The sequence below is a fragment of the Numida meleagris genome, chromosome 1 (assembly GCF_002078875.1).
Source record: "Numida meleagris isolate 19003 breed g44 Domestic line chromosome 1, NumMel1.0, whole genome shotgun sequence".
NCBI lineage: Eukaryota > Metazoa > Chordata > Aves > Galliformes > Numididae > Numida > Numida meleagris.
In genome coordinates, this window is record NC_034409.1 from 119,269,997 (window position 1) to 119,291,101 (window position 21,105).

At 38.1% G+C, this 21,105-nt stretch overlaps 1 protein-coding gene across 3 annotated transcripts in view; it reads left to right on the forward strand.

Annotated features, from left to right (window-relative positions):
- Positions 17-21,105, forward strand: part of CTPS2 (CTP synthase 2) — a 63,006-nt gene continuing 41,917 nt past the window's right edge. The window contains exons 1-14 of one of the 3 annotated variants that reach the window (XM_021409719.1): positions 19-132; positions 883-974; positions 3,255-3,460; positions 5,631-5,801; positions 6,110-6,210; positions 8,015-8,131; positions 9,473-9,556; positions 13,736-13,816; positions 15,125-15,276; positions 15,515-15,647; positions 18,514-18,602; positions 19,357-19,451; positions 20,363-20,425; positions 21,018-21,061. In XM_021409719.1, the coding sequence (XP_021265394.1) occupies positions 3,295-3,460; positions 5,631-5,801; positions 6,110-6,210; positions 8,015-8,131; positions 9,473-9,556; positions 13,736-13,816; positions 15,125-15,276; positions 15,515-15,647; positions 18,514-18,602; positions 19,357-19,451; positions 20,363-20,425; positions 21,018-21,061 (1,296 nt within the window). In that variant the 5' untranslated portion in view covers positions 19-132; positions 883-974; positions 3,255-3,294. Of the gene's footprint in view, positions 215-882; positions 975-3,254; positions 3,461-5,630; positions 5,802-6,109; positions 6,211-8,014; positions 8,132-9,472; positions 9,557-13,735; positions 13,817-15,124; positions 15,277-15,514; positions 15,648-18,513; positions 18,603-19,356; positions 19,452-20,362; positions 20,426-21,017; positions 21,062-21,105 lie in introns of all 3 variants that reach the window. The other 2 variants (XM_021409706.1, XM_021409712.1) reach the window with 2 other exon arrangements.

The window sequence follows — 21,105 nt, forward strand, 5'->3', positions numbered from 1 at the left end:
ATACGTCACTTCCGGCTTCGGGGGGCGGGACAATGTCTGTGCAGGGGGCGTGGCCAGGCGTGGCCACGAGGTGGGAAGAGTGCGCGGCGTGGGGTACCTGCCTGTCCACCTGTTCCCCTTCTCGTGCGGAAGGTAACGCCCCGCGGCCAGCTCCGCGTCCCTCGGCTCCGTAGGAGGGGCCACTTCTCCCCTTGAGGCTGCGGGAAGTTCTCTGGTGCGTCGCGAATCCGCCCCCGTCCCGTGTGCAGTACTTGTAGCTTCTGGTATGGGGGGAAAGCGGCCCCACTAGCCGCCTCGGCCCCGATGGCCGCCCCATGGGCACGGGAGCGCTGCCGGGCCTCGCCTGTCCTGTGTGGGGACGGGTTTCGTGCTGGCGAGACTCTGCCGGGTGAGGGCCGTGCGGTGCCCGTTGCTGCCCAGCGAGCTCCTGGGGATAACGTTGAACGAAACGTTTCGCGTATCTCCTTGTGCTAGCTGCCAGTTCCCGGCAAGTGCTTGCTACCAGTGTTCTGTTGCTTTTCATCCCCCGGCTCTGCGAAGTTCCGTTTTTTTTTTTGGTTTGTTTTTTTTTTCTTATTAGTACTTGAGATTAATGGTGCTGCTTACGGTGGAGTTTCTGCAGAACCGTGCGCCGTAAGCATAGAGATTAAAGCTGTCTGCAGGGCGCGTCTCAGCTTGTGGAGTTCTGGAGGAGAAGGGGGGAACTTCATCGCTACAATCTTTAGGGAGAGGAGAGGAGTCGGCTGCCATTTCTAGCAGCTCTTATGGTTTCCCAGCCCACCTGGTGTGCTTTGTTCCGGTTGCGAGCAAGAGGTGGGCTTCCAGAGCTGTAGGGAAATCTGTGCTTCTGAAAGTAACAGCTCTTGTTTTGGTTCTTGTCAGGGAAGTGATGGGGTCTGTGAGTCTCGAAGTGGCACGTGATGCCATCAGATCACATGCTATTGCACATTGTTTTGGACAAATTGCATATTTAGGTAAGGAAAGGTTATTGTTGACCCTAAGAACATTTCTTTGTGGCATGCTATGCTGTCATTGTTGGAGAATCACTCCCAGGATTAACCCCCAGATATGCCTGAATGTAATCTAAATGCAGTTACAGGTGAGTTGTGTTCAGCATTCACTTATTTCAGGTGGGCTGGAGACATATGCTGTAGATTTTCACACATAATGTATATAATCTGCTATGAATTAATATAGTTGGAGCAGTGTCAGTTCATACCTCAAAGCTGAAGTGAAGAAATAAAATGAAAATGAAATAACTTTCTTTAGTTTCAATAAATGTTGTTGGTACTTTTCCAGAAGTTAGAAGGTAAAAAAATTCACTGGCACGTCATCAAACAATTGAGTGCTACTAAATAAAAGAAATAACTAACGCTCTAAGCCAAAGAAATAAGAGTAAATAGTGCAAGATGGCATAGACATGTGAGTATCTTAGATGTTTTTTCCGTCCAAAATCATATAACTGCGCTGGTATGATATTTGAAAATGTTAGTTCATAGTGGCTCCTTTTTGTTTCAATTTTAATTATCCAGGATTCTTGTAAATAGCCAATTTTTTTTTTGCAGGCAGTTTCTGTGTATTAATAGCCATTGTTACATGTGCAAGAATTACTGCATAGCCTTCTGAAATATGGTGTTGCTTCTTCTTATCAAGGCTTTGGCAACGTAATATGCACAAGCAGTTGCAGAATTACACAATGGTTGGGATGGAAGGGACCTTAAAGATCATCTAGTTTCAACCCCCTGCAGTGAGGAGGGACACCTTCCACTAGGACAGGTTGCCCATAGCCCCATCCAACCTGGCCTTGGATGCTTCCACGGATGGAGTCCCCACAGCTTCTTTGGGCAACTTGTGCCAGTGCCTCATTGCCCTCTGAGTAAAGAATTTCCTCATGGCATTTAATCTAAATCTCCCCTCTTTTGGTTTAAAGCCATCCCCCCTTGTCCTGTCACTATACTCGCTGATGGAGAGTCCCTCTTCATCTTTCCTGTACGCCCATTTAGGTCCTAGAAGGCCAGTATAAGGTCTTTCCAGAGCCTTCTCCAGGCTGGACAGTTTCAACTTCCTCAACCTTTCTTCTCAAGAGAGGTGCTCCAGCCGTCTGATATCTCTCTGGGCCTGCTCTTCTAACAAATCTACCACTTTGTTAGGTTGGGGGGCCCAGAGCTGAATGCAGTACTCCAGGTGGAGTCCTGTGAGAGTGGAGGGAGAGAATCGCTTCCATCAACCTGCTAGCTACACTGTCATGTTTTTATGTTCAGATAGTAGTTTTTACCACTACTCTTAATCGCAGTTACTCCTTTTAAAGGGTCATTCGTTTCTCTTTGTAGTCTAGGAAGCTGAGATGTGGAGAAGTTGGCCATATTGAAGGCCACATGACATAGCTCTCAGTGCTATCCAAGGTTGCAGTTCTGACTTTATGTTCCTAATGTGTGCCATAACTTTGAATGTTTCTCTAAATCTGAAATTTAAAACTGGCATAACATTGTTTTCTTCTAGTACAGCATCAGCTTTTACTCTACATTATAGTTCAGAGAAGCTAGACAATTTTTCTTTTTAGATATTTTTTCTCAGTAATTAGTTGGAGAATAGGTAGATAAGTGAAATAAGACTTCTGGGCTCATGGTTAATATGCGATCATGTAAATGAGGATGTTTGGGTTTGATTTTTCTTTCTTGCTCTTATATTCCATTGATGTGTAGGATATTGTAAGACCTTTGGTGAAATACTTGATATGCTGTGAATTGGAGAGGAGAAATCTTCTGAAAAATTTAGTGAGTGATACAGAATGCTGATGTTATTAGATACCAGTAGCTATACTGAGGAGAGAACGTGATTGTTCTGACTAAAGTAGCAAGGAACAGTCTTCAAGAGAACTTCTCAAAACACAAATTAAACAATTAATTAATTTAATTTAGAAAGAATCCAGGGTGAGATTAGTCTTGCCTAACTTGTGGTTCTAAAAGATGGTTGGCTGTTCCTGTCATGGTAAAGAAGTAAGTCTGATGAATTATACCTGTCTTTGGTATCTCCACAGGGCAGTGCATCAAAATAGTATCTCTGTTTTCCCACTGACTGTGGAGAGGACTTAGGCATCAAGCTTAAATAGTAATGTATAAGGTGGGAGGGATTATAAAGTCGTGATTTTGTTGTCTGTTCCTGCAAGTCATTTTAATTTTGATTCTTTGCATCGTGAGACTGTTATTCCCTGGGATGAATTTGTATTAATCAAATGTATCTCTTTGTCATTTTAGTTTTCCAGCTCAAAATCTGTGTGCTTGAGCTGATTTTCCAATGAAGTACATCCTTGTAACTGGTGGTGTCATCTCAGGCATTGGAAAAGGGATCATTGCAAGCAGCATTGGCACTATACTGAAATCATGTGGTCTGCGTGTCACTGCAATCAAAATTGATCCTTACATAAACATAGATGCTGGAACGTTTTCACCATATGAACACGGTATGAAGAACAGTGCTGTTTCATTTTGTCGTAAATGTTTGCATATATAATCATGTGCTTAAAAAAAATAAAAAAGAAACAGTAGTATAGTAGTTAGTCATTTTATCACCTGTTTGGCAATGCAAGCTTGTTCCCTTCTGCATATTTTCATTATCTGCTCTAAGGAAAGAGAGAAGCCTGTTGGAAGATAGTTCTATGAGCAGAGGCTTACTTTCTATAAAATTTTGCTTTGTTGAGAAAAATCCTAGCTGTGGGCCTTGTTCAGTGTATGCTGTCTTCTGTTCAACGTGGAAAAAAAAATTGGAATAGTACAGCAGAAGTTATTTGAAGCTGTACTGCTGGAGAGTGTCAATGGTTTATGGGCGTTCAGCCCAGTTCGGTGACGAATGGGACGGGGGACCCACGGGCCCACGCCCCGGGAAAAGGGGAAAGGGGAAAAGGGCAAGGAGATGGCCCTGAGAGCAAAGAACAGCGGCAACAATCTGAGGAGAAATAAACTAATTTACTAAATAAGATATCGGAATGCAAAACAACACACTATAATACAATATAATTACAATTTAAGCTGATAAATCCAATACAGAGAGAGAGAATGTCCCAAAATCAAGGTAGGCCTTACTCTACTACCGACGATAAGATGGCTGGAGAGCGAGGTGCTGCCAAGACGAGAGACGGCGGAAAAAGGGACGAGGTCTCGTGATCTGCAAGCTTCTATCTTTTCCCTCTGTCCGGAAATGATAACAGAGGAGAAAAGTACCCTGGGGAATGTAATAGTCCTTCTCTTCTGAGAACCAGGTACATACACTACATGATGTTATGATGTGGAATACCAATAACCGAAAATTATAAAACCATGACAGAGAGTTACTTGTGAATGCTGCGACCTGGGTATTGATGTCTCTAGTGTGAGTGTCTTCATGAGAGTTAGGTTAAGCTCTCGTTTTAGTTGATGAAGGTCAAGTCAAAACCATCAGTGGAGCTTAGAAAGCTGACAAGTCTTGTCAATTAAAAATAGATCATTAGTTTGGGTGGCTTGCATTGACTAAGTTGATAAGCTGCAAAACAATCTGATAGGCATTTATAATGCTGAGGGTTCATCTATGGTGCATATTATTAGTATGTCTATTGAAAAGAGTGGTTTTCAAAGTTCCTAGCACCTTCAGCCAAGAGGGATTTCTAATTTGTTTTATTTGTCAAGTCTTGCATGCTTAGATTTAGTCTAGACTAAAATTTTTGGAAATGAACTGAAAACAGCATACCCAGACCTCTCTCAAAGCCAAATTGATCTAACCCAATACTCCTGCTCTTTTGGTAGTGTACCTAGTGCTACTGAGGCAATTTTCCAAGGAAGTTCTGCCTTTACTTTGGGTTATAGGACTCCTGTAATGACTTGACATTTTGAGGATGGTTTTTTTTTTTTTTTGTTGAGGGTGTTTGTTTTTGTTAAATTGTTCTGTATTTTGTTCTGTAAATTGTGTTGTATTGAGATGAGGTATATATTTTTCATAGTCTACCTCATACCTTCATGGGAATGCCTTATTTTTGTCTCTTGTGCAGAGCGTTCTACCTTTACCTCAAGATCTAGCAATTATGATTTCTTCAGAAATTGACTAGGTCCAGAAGTTAGAGACTCTTCGGAGATTTCTTCAGGGCTCATATTTTTCTTAATATTTTCATTAGATTTTTTTCATAGTCAGACATTACCATTGCTGTATGCATAGTGAACCAAATACATGAGATGAAACAACTGAATAATAAATAGAGAATACATTTGAAGAAGCATTTTATCCCGATCAGGGATTGTATCAAGCTATTGAAATACTTGTTGAATGTTTTTAAGTAGCTTAAAATGTTTTAACAATATTACTTAAATCTGTTATCAAAACTATCTGTAACTGATAGATGTTCAGTGTATAAGTAATGACTTTAATATTAAAGTCACACAGTGACAACACAGATCAAGTTGCAGCATGTGTTTTATCGTTGTATCATTTCAATAGGTCTATTTAAAAATATTTGTTTCTTCAGTTTGAAGATATGTTTGTGGTTGTCTTGATCTGATGCGTGCTTAATAGAATTTGGCTATTTTATTACTTTGCTATCCATTATGGTTTTCTTCCTAAACTTTCCTTATGTTATTTTTAATGTTCTCCCTTTCTTTTTTTTTCAGGAGAAGTTTTTGTACTGAATGATGGTGGAGAAGTTGACTTAGATTTGGGAAATTATGAGAGATTCTTGGACATTAATCTCTATAAAGATAACAATATAACCACTGGAAAGATATATCAGCATGTTATCAATAAAGAAAGGCATGGTGATTACCTGGGAAAGACTGTTCAAGGTGATATTTTCAGTGCTGTGTCATGCTAGTCCATTCACTCTTCCTAAAAGAGTGGCTAGAACAAGCTGCTGCTTGCTACATCAGCTTATTCCTTTCTCCATTCTAGGAGATACAGGCATATTTGTGTAGTGTAAGATTTCTGGGTTCAAGGAGAGGAGGAATATATTTATTTAAAAAAAAAAAAAACAAGCTTGTTGTTTCCATTTGACTTTCTGCTCCTTTTTCCCACTTTTTCTGCAACCAAAAAAAAAAGTATGCGAGTCTAAAGTTGGATGTGCTTGCCTTACTACTTCTGCTTTGTCTTGTAGTTGTTCCACACATCACTGATGCAGTTCAGGAATGGGTAATGAATCAGGCAAAAGTTCCTGTGGATGATGACAGAAAAGAGCCGCAAATCTGTGTAATTGAGGCAAGTATAAAACCTCTCAGGTGAACACAAAGAGCTAGCTTGTTCTCTCTTTGCTATTTGCTGTTTTTTTTTTTTTTTTTTAAAAAGAGAAGTCAGACTGAGGCTTTATGGAGTGCAGTAATACGAAGACACGTTTTGTATTCTTGATGGTTTGTTTTGAGAATAATAGGCATAGTTGTCTCCCATAGGTTTTGTTACCTTGAGTAAATCATGCTGGAACTGAGCTACTTAAGAGTTTTATTGAACTAATAAATGAACTAATTAATTTTATAATGTGGAGTATCTGTTCAAAGACACAGATGTTTGACTGACGCGATGTACTATAAATAGCATTGAGGAAACTTGTGTAATATCTGTAATGCCCTATGGTCAGTAGGGGAGCTTATACAATTTCAGCTATCCATATGGCTTCAAATGCTCCATCTTGCTGCTCGTGGTCATATTTGCAGGAATATATTTAAACATTATGTAAGTTAGTTTCCTACTTTCTAGATTCATTTTGAAGATCTCTGTAAGTAACTTTGTTAATCGCTTAACCTGTGATGTTCTGCACAACGGATCTAATGAGTTTCACTCACACTTAGTGCATGATGACAACCTGGAGAAGGGCAAGCTGTAACTGCTGGGTATTATTGTTAGGGTTGAAAATACAGAAAAAGTTTATACCTGATAATCCAACAGAAGGATGTGTCATAGATTTAATGCCAGAAGCCACCGCTATAACCAGCAGTGTGGTAAACTTTATGACCCAAGATACCGAGTTGCTCAGCGTTTCTTACACAAAACAATCTTTCTTGATTAAAATATACTCATTCATATAGCTATAGATTTTTTTAAGTATGTGCACGGTGAATAAAACATTTCATTTAATGGAAACATAAAACCACTGAATACAGAATTTGTACAAGAGTGTTAAAGTGATGAGCTTGTCAGTCCTTTAACTTTGATCATAGTTTGGTTTCCACCATGTAAAGGTTTTTGCATTATAGTGCCAACCTCATGAAGATATTTTTCCTTAGGACTGTAAGGGTAAAGGTATTTTTTTGCCATTTCAGAAGTCTGAAGGTGCTAGGCTGAATACGTGTGTCAAGAACAAATGTAAGAAGTTTTTCTGGTACTGTGTGAACACGAATATGCAACTCTGTAAAAAGCCACATGGTGGCACAGAAGGATTGTTCTGAAATGAAACTATTTCACAAGACTTCTGTGCTGTGTTTACTACAGCTCTTTGCGTCTTTAAAAGATATCTAATTCATGTCTTTGAATTAGGTTTATCATGGAATTAGTGTTGGACTTTGGTTTGGTAGTAAGTATTCAAACTGTTTTTAATTTGAAATATTATTTTGCATTGTCCTTGTAGGATTTATTAGTGTTGGAAAGCTATTCTAATATTGTTCGATGTAGATATCGTATTGGCACTGCCTACTTATTAATCTGGCTGTCAGGAAAATGTAGTTTCTCTATACATATACTGTCAGCTTAACTATTAATTAACTATTGATCACCACTTTGAAAATAGTAAAAGCATGTATTATTCTGTAGGACTACATATCTACCTATGGGAAACGTGTTTGGTGTAAAGTGAGTATAATGAAAATGGAAAATTGTTTTGTGGTTTCCATGGGAAACAAAATACACAGAGTATATGAGGATTCTTTGCAGAGTATGCTTGAAAATTTTGTTTGCCAGTTGTTTCTTTAATAACAAAATTCAGGTAACTTGTTGAACATGTGAGAGAGAAACTTTTTTAAAAATAGTTTTATTTTACTTCCTGCCACTGACAGATTCAAGGCTTCTTTTTCAGTTGGGTGGAACTATTGGAGACATTGAAGGAATGCCATTTGTGGAAGCATTTAGACAGTTCCAGTTCAAAGCAAAAAGAGAGAACTTCTGTAATATCCACGTTAGTCTAGTACCACAGGTGAGTTATTAAAATTATACATATTTAATTAATGGGTAATCTTTACTCTGAATTGAGCTTTATGTTTATTTATCTGATTAAGAAGAGATTTTGGAAAGGTTTAGAGATTGAATGATAAAGACCAAAGGATGGCTTCTTAGTCAGAGAAGGCCAGCCTCATTGGGATAAATAAAATCCTTGATAGAACGTTGAAAGATATTCTCACATCAATAAAGTAATTAAGTTATCAACAGAAAGTTTATCAATGCTGATTTGTCTGGAAGCCTAAATATGGTTGTGCTTTGTGCTGGTAAGTGCTAGTACATTTCTAACCAGGATCGTAGGGCATCCAGCCTCTGTAGGTTGTTGTTTAAATTTTGTTTGTTAGAGCTAATGCTGTAAGGTGATGGAAACCCCAGGTGGTGTGGCATTAAACCATGGCAGCATACTGGGCTGATCCCTTTTGGTCATCTGGCCTATTATATGGATTTCTTAGAAGAAAACAACTGTTGTTTCTGCTGTTAAGAAGAAATTATGTTCTCATCAAACTTGTTGCTGCGTTCCTAGATACAGGGAAGACTGTGCAGGTGATATGATCCCTAGTACCATGTGAGAGCTGCCTGCAGGCTCCTCTGGTACCATGAGCTGGCTGTGTTTATCCTGTGGCTAAGTATATTGTATGCCCATGAGATTTGTGTGGAATGGAACAGCCTCAAGGCCAGGCTGGACGTGCCACATAGTGCACACGTGAATCCACTCAGGTTAACTGTTGTGCAAAACACCAACTCCTTGATGTGTGGTGATATTCCAGTGAGGACCACTACAGCTTGTGGTACAGGGCTGAAAGTATTTTTACATTCAGACTCTAAATTTTACTTCAGAACACTTTCTTCCGTGATTTCACTTGGAGAATTTATGGTAATGAGAAGTTGATAATGTTGATATGATCATAATTTGTATAGATAAAAAGATAATATTAACCACTGCAGCTTATACTTAGGAAGTACTATTTACTACATCTGATTATTTCTGAGGACTTAAGGCTTTATGCTGTTGGACATTCTCCATTTATTAGCAAAATCCAAGAAAGATTCTTTTCTTAACCAAGTCAATTATGTTGAAACAGTTCCTTTGAAAGAACAAAACACAATAAACCTGACCTGGTCATATGTTTCTTCACAGAATTTTTGATGTATATGATAACTGTGGTGCAATTTCTGTTTCTGACTAGTCACAGCTCTGTTTCAATATGCTTATTTCCTGCAACTATTATTACTTGCAATGACTTTTCTCTTTTAACTGACAACTTCTGTGTTATTATATTCTAAACGCTATTTGAACTTTCAAAATATGTCCTTCTAGCCTAATGCCACTGGTGAGCAGAAGACGAAACCAACACAGAACAGTGTTCGAGCACTGAGAGGCCTAGGCTTGTCTCCAGATTTGGTGAGTTCAGAAGTCAATAAATACAGATCTATATTTACAGGTAATCTAGAAGTATCTGTGCATAACAAGTTGTCAAAAAATGAGCCGTACTCTTCTCTGAGTGACAAGAATTTTAGAAGAAAAGCAATGTATTACTTTACTAAACTAAATTGCTCAAATTTGCTCTAAGATAATGCAATCCAATAACTCTTAGCAAAATCTGGAGGCTCTAGCTATGTTCTTCTTCGAGGGATCTTTGCAGCAGAACCATTCTGCTATGCTTAATAATAATATGAAGTTCAGATGTTTCAGTTTGTGGAAAGACTGAGAAGACCTAGAATGCTTCTACCTTCTGCCATTCTTTCACAAATTTATTTTTATACAAGATTAAGGAAAAGCAATCCTACCTGTGAAGTCCAGCCTTTAGAAATATTGCTGTTTGGAAATATGAAACACATTGGTTAACCTTCAAAGTAAGGTTGCTCAGTTAATTTCTTTTGTTGGACTAGTACCACGTAGCATAGACAAGGCAAAGCCAACAATTTTCGTCTCTTGTGAGTTGGTAGATGATGATAAATGCGTAACTTCCATTCTCTCTCTCCCAAGTTCTCTTGTAATGAGTATGTACGTAGTGCCCAGATTTACCGGTATTTGCCTCACTGGCACTTTACCTAAGGAGCAGAGAAGAGACATAAGTTAATTACAGCTCCCTGTGGCAATTCCTGTCTTCCACTGAAAGATGTTAATTTGCTTGTGCAAGTGTTGCCTGCAGTGAAGCCAAGGCAGCACAGCTTCAAACGCCAATACAACCCCAGTTCAAACGTACACTTCTTATTTTTCTGAGCTGTGGCTGACACAGCTGAAGGCAATGCATTTCTAGTTCTTCAGAACAGAAGAGAACAATTCTGCTCTTTTATGTGAGGCTGCGGAAGTCAAAGAATATTTTCTATACTTTGTTCTGGAAGTCCCTGAGTGCTTTTCATTTTCGTGAAATCCACTGGTAGAAAAGGCTTCCTACTTGGCCTGCCTCAGAAATGAAAGAGTGATGAGAATAGTCACTGATTCTATATCATGTTTGTGGAGTCATAAAGGAGAAACGATTTTTTGAAAGGATAGTTGCACAACTAAATTCTGTTGTTTCTTTTTGTGACTTTTTTTTTGCCTTGAACTTTTGCAAGAGTTTGTTTATTTTGGTATATGTTCTTTTTAGTTTCTAGACATTTTAAGGGCCTCATCTTGTTGCTGCTTTCCATGGAAGAGTACAACCACTTGAATTAGTGACAGAGATCTAGTGGGAATAGATGCCATTAAAAAAAAAAAATAAAAAAAAAAAGAAAAACCTTTGGCACAATTTGCCACATCAAGTGGAAAAAAATGAGAGGTGTGTAAAAATATTAAAGTTCTTTCTGGCCCTTTTCACAAAATTTTTTTAAAACATAACAATTGTCTTCAGAACTGGCCCTTGTTGAGCGGGTTTGTCTTGTGAAAAGCTGATTAGAGTATCCAAAGCAGAATAAATGGGCAAGCTAATGATTAAACAGTGTAAGCAGTCTGGGGTTTAGCATGGTACAGTGTAATGCTTAGCCCAAATATCAGTTCACTTACTAACACAACACTGTGAATGAGAACAATATATCTGCCTTGCACCAGCCTCAACTCTTATTTTAAGACTTCTTTACTCTTGTAATTTTCTAATTACAAGGCAAAAAAGAGTTCTGTATCTGGTATCAACTTCTGATGCAGGGCGACTCAGTGTGGATAACATTGTTTTTCTATTAAGTTACACACATACTTTATTTTTCTCAATTTCAAGAAGTGCCAACAAACTTTCTTACTGCTGGTAGATAAATGTGAAGTATTTATACAATCAGAACAGGTAACTTGTTCTCATCATGAAAATATTTTGATACTTGTCAAGTGAACGGTAATTCATGAGACCATTGATAATCTTTACATTATCAGCTGTAGACATGTTTGTACTATAGGTGCTGTGGGTAGGGGAGAGCATGGACTTACTTACATTTTCAAGTTTTACTATGTAAGAAGACTTAGCGTTTTATCAGCAAACATATTTTTAACTATGCACCCAGTTGTTTTTTTTAAATAAGATATTTGAAGGCTGTGTTAGATAGCTTCAAACAGTTTTCACCAGGTGAATGTAGTAAGTTTCTGGAGGGAAAGTGTTTTGTATGTACAGTCCTGCTCAGTGTTTTGAACTTTGAGGGCTAAAGCTCAGAATACCTCTGTATAGGTATGTATAGTTGTAATATGGAAAGTTGGGTGTGATTTTTTTTTGTAGGCCTTCATGATAACTGCCAGTGCGTAACTCCTTTTCTTTTTTCTTTTTTTTTTTTTTGTTTCCCAGATTAATTTTTAAAAGCTTATTGTGTATGTGTGGAATCAAAGGGAAGTAGCCTAGTCGAGTCACTTCCACACATCTCCTTGCCTGGGGCAGTTCAGGGGCTGCCAGCAGCACAGTGTGCTTTTTTTTTTTTTTTTTTTTAATTGCTGTGGTTGAGCACCAAAGCGCGGAGATTACACTGTGAGCAGCACCTCGTGTCTGTGTCAGTAAGTTGTCAGGGCAGCAGTTTAAGAAAATATGTAAATGGTTGCTCTCTTTTTCTTGGCGACACCTGGGGAAGCTCCTAGAACAGCAGTCAGGAGGGTTTCTTTGTATGCTGTTTTACCAGGCTGCCTGGTGTTAGCTTGGCTAGGCCTGTTACTGCAGGTAGCCGCAGCCTCCCAGAGGTAGCATGCTGGGCCTGTCTCAGCTGTCTGCATACAGGAGCCTTTCTGTTCTCCGTGGGGAGTACCAAGTGCTTAATGAACACACTGTGACCACAGATTTAATGGACTCTGTTGCTGCATTTTGAAAGCTGATTGTATGCTTGGCCATGCTGCCCTATTTGATTGAATTGTTCCCATTGTCTTGTTTGTATTATGTTGTTTTGAGATGCATCTCAGCCACTGTAATTGTACTTTTGTGTTTTCATGCTGTTTCTGTTTTTTCTTTTTTTTTAATTTCTGTGACTTGAAAACTGAAGTTTGTCTCGGGAAGGAAGATAGATTTCCAAGAGGATTTAATCATGTACTCATGCTATCAAAATTTATGAATAATGTTTTCAAACAGAATTCAATTATTCAGTATTAGCTGTGCTTAATTGAAGAAAGTGTGCAAATTGTTGCATTCATTTTTTAAAAAAATTATTATTAGAATAAGCAAAAATTTTCCCTTATATTTGGCCTTTCTTTTCCTGATTCTAGAAATTTTTGCAAGGGTAACAGAAGTTATTTAAGACTTCATCAGTAGTAGTTATTGTGTAGCTAAACTGCATTTTTAGCAATGAGCTTGAAGAACATCTACTACTTACTGAACAAAAAAGGGGTTAATATGTTAAGTAGTTGTGTATGCTAGAAAGATGGGGAATTAATCTTTTAACGGTATCATTGTACTTGGTTTTACTTAAAGGAATCAAAATAAGGTAGGAGGGTAAATTATCAGTATGCACATTCAGAGAGCAGTTTTACATGTTCTTAGTTGCCTGAGGTTACATAATGCAAATAAAAAATCCAACAAACACCAAAGCACCTACTTATTTTCTTTGCTGGGAAAAAATATCAGTATTATCCAAAATTCAAAGTTTGGTATGTTTCAGCAAAATAATAGCACCAGAAGGGGGAAAAAAAAACAACAAAACACAAAGTTAAGAAATAGTTTTATATTCTTCAGCCTTCTTTTTACCATGATGTACAAATTAAGAATGACAAAAAAGATGCTGAAGTTACTGAAATGGTAGAAAACATACGTATAAGCCAAGTGTTATTGCTATGAACTTAGCTGATGAAATCTTGGTATTTCTTTTCAGTGTATTATCTATACTTACAGACTTACTGACTTTACCTAAGGAGTATTACAATAGTAGTTATAAGAGAGGAAAAAACAAAGTACGTACAGAAGATGCCAAAGTAAGATTAATAAAAATGGGTCAATATGGGCAGGTTAACTGAATACTTTTGCCTTGCTAGAAGATGTTAGTGAGCTGTGATATTTTGTACAACTCCAGAAGAGTGCGGAAAGATTAAGTGTATTTGCTTGTGGTGTGCTTTCAAAGCAAGTGAACTTCTTCGTGAACAGTAATGAGGATCTTCTGTTGTCTTTTTTCTGGGAAAGGTTTAAGATTTTTTTTTCTACTATGGCAGATTGTCTGCAGAAGTGCAAAACCTATAGAAATGGCAGTGAAGGAAAAGATCTCCATGTTCTGCCACGTGGAGCCTGAGCAGGTCAGTACTTCAGTTATCATTAGTTACGTATGTGGGAAAGCATACAAAAACATCCATGCATTTCTGTTTTCCACTTCAGATTATTTCATTAATATATAATTGTTTTTCTGACTTTTGTCTTGCTATCATGTACACTTCAACGCTTTTAAGAATATTGAAAGTTTATATGTTAATTTTCATGTATTGAACTATCATTAACAATTTTAATGCATGTTATATTTGATGTAATTACTGAATAGACTAAAAAGTTGATAAAAGGAATAGATTTTGAGTATATAGTCAGTTAACTATATGTTGTCATGAAAACTGTGCAGTTCCATGCAATAAGCAGTGCAGTTTGTCCCTAAATCATCTAAAATGCTTATAATGGATAAATGAAGCCATCCCTGAAGCTAGGGATTTTGTTTACATCCAAAGATCATCGCAGACGCATGAGTATGAATGCAGGCTGAGAGAGTTGGGGTTGTTCAGCCTAGAGAAGAGCATGCTTTGGGGAGCCTTATAGCAGCCTTCCAGTACCTGAAGGGGGATTCCAAAAAAGATGGGGAGGGACTCTTTATTGGGTAGTGTAGTGATAGGACAAGGGGGAATGTTTTTAAACTAAACAAGGGGAGATTTAGGTTGCTTATTAGGAGGAAATTCTTTACTGAGAGAGTGATGAAGCACTGGAACAGGTTGCCCAGAGAAGCTGTGGATGCCTCATTTCTGGAGGTGTTCAAAGCCAGGCTGGATGGGTCTTTGGGCAACCTGGTCTTCTGGAAGGTGTCCCTGCTCATGTCAGGGTGGTTGGAACAAGGTGATCTTCAAGGACCCTTCCAAACCAAGCTATTCTTCAATATTCATTGATCCTAATTAAAGCTAAGGGATGGAAGGTGGAAAGGGGGAAGTTCATAGTTCTGGCATCTGTCTTCTCAAGTAACAGTTATGAGTGATGAAATCCTGCTTTCCTGGAAATAGGTAAACATCTGCCTGCTGATGGAAGTAGTGGAAGGATTTGCTTGTGCATGTATTTTACTATACCTATTAAACTGTCTTTATCTTAACTCAGGAGTTTTCTCATTTTCATCTTTCTGATTCTCTCCCTCCATCCTGCAGGGATGAGTGAGTGAGTGGCTGTGTGGCACTTAGCTGCCTGTTGGAGTTGAAGTACATCAACTGCCATGCTCACTCAAAAAAAATAATATATATATATTTAAAAAGTAGAATGTATGTAGACTACAAAATGTATGTAGAATGCGAAAATAGAATGTGTGTTTACTGTGAGAAATACTTAGGTAAGTTTTTTATATTGTGCTTTTTTTTTTTTAGGTGATATTTATCCATGATGTTTCTTCCACTTACCGAGTACCAATTCTGTTGGAGGAGCAAGGCATCATTAAGTATTTTAAACAGAGGTTAAATTTACCCATTGATGACCAGCCAAGCGATCTTTTAATGAAATGGAAGAAAATGGCTGACAGGTATTCTGACTGCTGCTGCTCTTTCAAGAAGTGTTTGAATTCAGGTTAGATTTTTAGCTGATCTGGAATGACCAAACTGCACTAGGGTCAGTAGCATGTTGCTGCTGCCAACAACACCTGTGGAAACTCTGGGTTTAGAAACGTTGACAGTTTGGGGATTTTAGAAGATGTTTTATAACGTTAAAGAAAAATGAAATGTGAAAATGGACGTAATAATCCAGAAACTTGTTTTTGTCAGATATGAAAGGTTGCTGAAGGTGTGTTCCATAGCTCTCGTTGGCAAGTACACAAAACTAAGTGATTGCTATGCATCTGTTTTCAAGGCTCTGGAACACTCTGCACTGGCGATTAATCACAAACTGGATTTAATGGTGAGGATCTTTCTGGATTTTGCTTTCAGGAATATTTTGAATATTCTTCACTAGTTGCCATCATATCAAGTAGCTTTTATTCATATGAAAATTAGAAAATGAATCGTGAATAAATACAGACTGGCTAAACATTTTTTTTTTTCAGTAGTGTTTAAAGATGTAATTATTTTATTTGGAGCTAAACTTACCTGAAAAGATCACTGATTACCCAAAACTGGATCTGATAATTTGGTTTACTTTCGAAGTTAGATTTCATTTGTTATAATGAGACTGCTTATTGTGTTAGTGAGATTAGCTTAAGACAGACAAGAGAAGAAAGGTAAATTGTAAAGCAATCTATTATTAAAATCTGCTGTCAGGAGCTGCTGTTCATCATTTCAGTTAATATCTTGAGAGCAGTCAAATTTATCTTAAGCAGGATTTTAATGACATCATACTTGAGCCAGAAGTAGTTCCTTGAATAAAGTATTGTATAAGGATAAAATTTGTCTTATTTTAATAAGAATAGAAAGTTAAATTACACAGGTAAATTGTTACTCACTTTCTTACTGCTGTAACTATCCTTTTCTAATCCAGGGTTTTGCTAGTAGGGCTGGAAAGGTCTAGGGCAGAAAAGCAGTGTGGAAGTGTATATTGTTATTAATGATGGGCACAGAGAATGCTTTGGCAACTTGAAAATAGTAGTAAATAGTCACAAAGTATCAGCATCAACACCCTGGTTTAGTGTGATTCAGGGAAAGATGCAAGACAGATGGAAGTGGGCAGCTGAAATATTTTTTTCTATAGGGCTTCTTCAAGGAAAGAAGTGGGTTAATGTATTCTGTAGGGAGGCAGAAAGATGTTTCTTACCAACAGAGTTAACTGGAAAAAAAAAAACAGGTTGCTTAATGCCTTTCATAATGATATGGAAGATGAGATGGAGTGCAGCATCATGCTATGTTGAGGCAAGCTGTTCCCCTCTGTTCAGCACTTCTGAGACCACATATGAAGAGTGGTATTCATTTTTCATCTCCCCAGTATGAGATACGTACTGATGTAATGGCTGAGTCTGAAGAAGGGCCACCAAGATCAGAGGGCTGAATTGCATGCGTATGAAGAGAGTTGACAAATTTCTTCAGTCTGAAGAACAGAAAGCTTAAGGGGGACTCTTATTGCTGTCTGTGTCCAAGAGAGCGAAGAGAAGATGAAGTCAGACTCATTTCAGAGTGTTCAGCTCATTTGTAGAGTGTTGAGAGAGCACAGAGAGAATTAGGAATGTGACCAGTTTTGACTTGATAAAAAGAAAAAAAATAAATTCATTGTGAGAGTGGTTTGACCCTGAAACAGCATGCCCAAAGTGGTTGTGAGGTCTCCATTCTTGGAGTATTTTAGATCCTGATTGGAAATGGCCTTGAGCAGCCTGTGCTAATTTTACTTGCTTTAAACAGGGATCTTGTCTAGAGTTTTCCAAATGCCCTTACAATCTATGTGATTGTGTCACTCTAAATAGTGTTTTATGCTGGCAATTGCATAATGGGAAATTTTTATGATATGTAAATAACTTTGTTTTTTGCAAAATGTGCCTTGTCTTGCAAATACATGATTAACAAGGCTTACTTGCACCCAAAGCTGAGTTTATGGAGCTTTTGCATTAACAAGCATGTGAATAACTGATTGCTAAAACTCACTCCAGCTTGGTGCTGAAGTGTGCTAACTGATAAGGACTCCTGCTGTATTTATCTGCATGCATTAACCTCCTTTTTTCCTCATCAGAAGGTTCTCTGTATAAACGTGTGTTCTGAAGGAACTTCTTAATACTGTGCGTGGGATCCTGCTCACAATGTAATATCTGCCATATGTGAATGGTAAAACGTTGATGCTACTTCGCTATGCTTGGCAGGGAAACTACAATTAACTTTAGCTGTGATGAGGTTTTTTTCCCAACTTCCTAATGTGATAAAGCACCCTTTCAGTTTATTGTCTTCTTGTACCGGTGTAAAATAGCAAGGTCCATAAGTAGTTATTTTTCTGTTGTGGTTTTGATACCTTTTGGAGTGTGGAAAAAGGAGAAGTATTAGCTAGGAAGCAGCTCTATCTGGAAAATTGTAGGCAGTCTTTATATCTGTTTAATTTCTCCACACACAAATGAATACTGTCATTTCAGATAATCTAGTTCTTATGGTGCATGGCCTCTACACCAGGATGCTATTAACTATGCTATTTTCAGAAAGACTGTGTTAAAACCATGAATCAAACTGATATTTTGTGTCCCTAATGCAATATATAACTGTCTAAATCATTTAATGTAGTGGTGCCGCAGGAGCCATGCTTATTAGTGGCAGTATTGATTCGAATGCAAGATTTCTGGTAGGACATATACAGTGAGCCTGGCTTGCTCTCTGCAGTCATGCTTTCAAGTCAACCCACAGGAGTGTCTTTGTCACAGGCTAGACAATGCTAGTTTATCTGGTCTTGAAATAAGATTTAGGTAAACGGTGACACCGAAAAGCTAGTGAAATAAACACCCTGGCCACATCTCATTTGGATGTCTGTATAAGGTCAGCACCAGCTCTTGATTGGTGCCCAAATTTCCATAGAAACTAAAGCTAGGTACATGGCTGTTGAGAACTCTAGCAAGTCTGCGTACCTGGAGGGTAGGAAAATGAGGACTGGAGGCAGGCAGAGCTCTGGAGCTAATGTGCAAAGAAAGGAGCATGGGGTGCAGCAGGTAGAGCAAATATTGAGTCTTCAGTGTAATTGCTGTAGATTTACTGAGAAATTCACATGAAGCTCTTAGTAGTCACATTATATAAAAGTTGCTTATATAGTATGTGCTGCTTTTTCTGTGGAAGAAAATATTGTTTTATTGTTTATTTTTCTTTCTTAGTACATAGACTCAACAGAACTTGAACGTTCTACGGAAGCGGAGAACTCGGTGAAATACCATCAAGCATGGCACAAGCTATGCAAAGCAGAGTAAGTGTTTTGTATCCTGAGTGTGGTATTTACTTAACCTGATGAAAACTGTTTCAGTGAATCACTTCTCCGTGTATTCAAACTTTTGTTTCTTATGGAATGGGATAGCTTTGCGTGGCTGGTGTCAAGCCAGTTGAACATAGCAAATTATAGAATTGCCCTACATCCTCAAACTCTGTTTTAATCTCTTTAGACAAATTGCAGTTGTTAGTTGTTTTGGATAGCTAGTCAAAATAGTTTCCTTACAGTACAGGTCTGTTTGTCAGTGATTTTAGTCCATGGGCATGCGTTACAGTGAAAGGTAATTAGAGAAAAGCTTAGTAAATGCTTGTGCCACTCTGAAAACATTTTTGAGATGTTGGGCTTTCAATTTTTATTTGTAATAAATATTACATGGAATATGTAATAGGACATGTAATTTCTTGTTCGGATGCATGCACTTTTTCAGTGTTATTTAGTAGCCATTGAGTTTTGGTTTTAAGATCCTAAGGTAGTGAGTATACATATTCATGTCATGAATACACAGCTAATAGCTGTAGAAAGCAGTGAGGACTTCACTGTGAAGTATGGGATCAGATGAGAATTAGGATGGACAGATGAGACAAATCTCCATTTAAATTCTGTATGGTAATACAAGACATACCTTTTGTGCACTGTTCTTTTGTAATGAAACAAGTCTTTCTCAAATTGTATGGAATTCTTTTGGTGGCTTGATTGTATTTGTTAGATGCTTTACATATGGCTGTCGTTACAGTGGCATTCTCGTCCCAGGAGGGTTTGGAATTAGGGGAACAGAAGGCAAACTCCAAGCTATCTCCTGGGCAAGAGCAAAGAAAAAACCTTTCCTCGGTAAGATCGTTAGTGTCAGTAATTACTGTGTTTTGGAGGTGTACAGAAAGATAATTGATTTGATATTAAAAAAAAAAAGTTGTGGTTTTCCCAATCTGCTAGAACAAGTGTGTGAACATATACAATGTTATTAGTGAGTAAAAAGAACAGAATCAATGGAACACTAAGAAGGGATTCTGTCTGAGGATTGTATGTATGCTGTTTGGAACATCTGCCTTATAAATTATGCCCAGGGTCATAGTCGTGTGCTCCAGCTGCTGTATAAGGAAGGAAGATAAAGGCCATTCCTATTCCAAAGGCTTTATTTGCTATATTCACATTTTATGTGGAGAACTGTTTGCGTCGCAATGTGATGAAATCAGTATCATTATACTTATTAATCGGTGTACAGAAAACATAAGTGTTTTTGGACACATTTGCAGTATTACATAATTTTTGTTGATTTCCTGATATCTTATTGCAATAATGCTTGAGGTTCCATATGGCCTGTCAGCTAAATGCTGTGTGTGTAAATCCCTCTGGAGCTTTGGTCCTCGCTCTAGATTTGTCACAATTCTGTAAGTAACAGTGGCTACTTTGACCAGTTGCTAAGGTAAAATTTGATTTTTGGATATACCCAGGCTTTCAGCTTTTGTTTATCTTGGTAGTAATTATTTGGGAAGAAGATGTGGGGGGAAAAAGTGAACAATTTTTGAGTTTACAGCACGTGATTGTTTCACATGTGTTCATAGTACACCAAGTCTGAAGAGTATGCCGTTTTTGTTCTATGGCTTCTTGATAAGTCTGTGTGTATACACAGGGTACCAAGGTTTCTGAACAGTCACATTAAGGTGGAACAGTAAGTACTTTATCTGCCCTGCTCCTTGTACTGTTAAATTCTAGTTTGTTTTTTGTTTTGTTCTGTCTTCTAGGAGTTTGCCTGGGAATGCAATTAGCAGTTGTGGAATTTGCGAGAAACTGTTTAAATTGGAAAGGTGAGCTCAGAGTGCTAGCGTGGATTTGATTCGCTTAGATGGAGTTCTATTCTATACATGTATCTATTTTTAGGTAGATCCTATTATTCTTCAAAATGGTTATGTTGCAAGAGCTAAGCACCATGTATACAAAGGAGCGGGAACTCCTGTTATGCAGATTGCCTGTAATTTGCTTCCTGACTTAAGGAGTGTCGCAGAAAATGTGCTTGTGGTTCACCATTGTAGTCTTTCCCTGGAGCGTGTAGGTGTGGTGAAGAGTAAAAACGTGAGGATAGGCTTCCTCACTTGCATTTTGCTTTTGCATACTTTGTTGGAGTAGCTAAATTATAGCCATTGCAGCAGTAATTTGAAGAGGTTTAGCTCACCAGTGTTCTACTACCACTAAAAATGGAGATGAAGAAAGTTTGGGAATTGGGAAATGCAGTGTATGTGACTGAGGTCATGTGTGAGTACTTCAAAAGTGGTAGAATATGTCTTTCAACAGGCAAGATTGAAGTGGGGATGTAGATAAGCGGTAAAATGTCACAGAACTGTTCCTATGAGTTTGAATTGCTTGTAGAAAAATGATGTACTGTTTTTGAACTTTTTTCAGATGCAAATTCTACAGAATTTGACCCAGACACAAAAAACCCTGTTGTAAGTACTGATATTTCTCCCATGTGTGTTTTGTAAGCATGCTT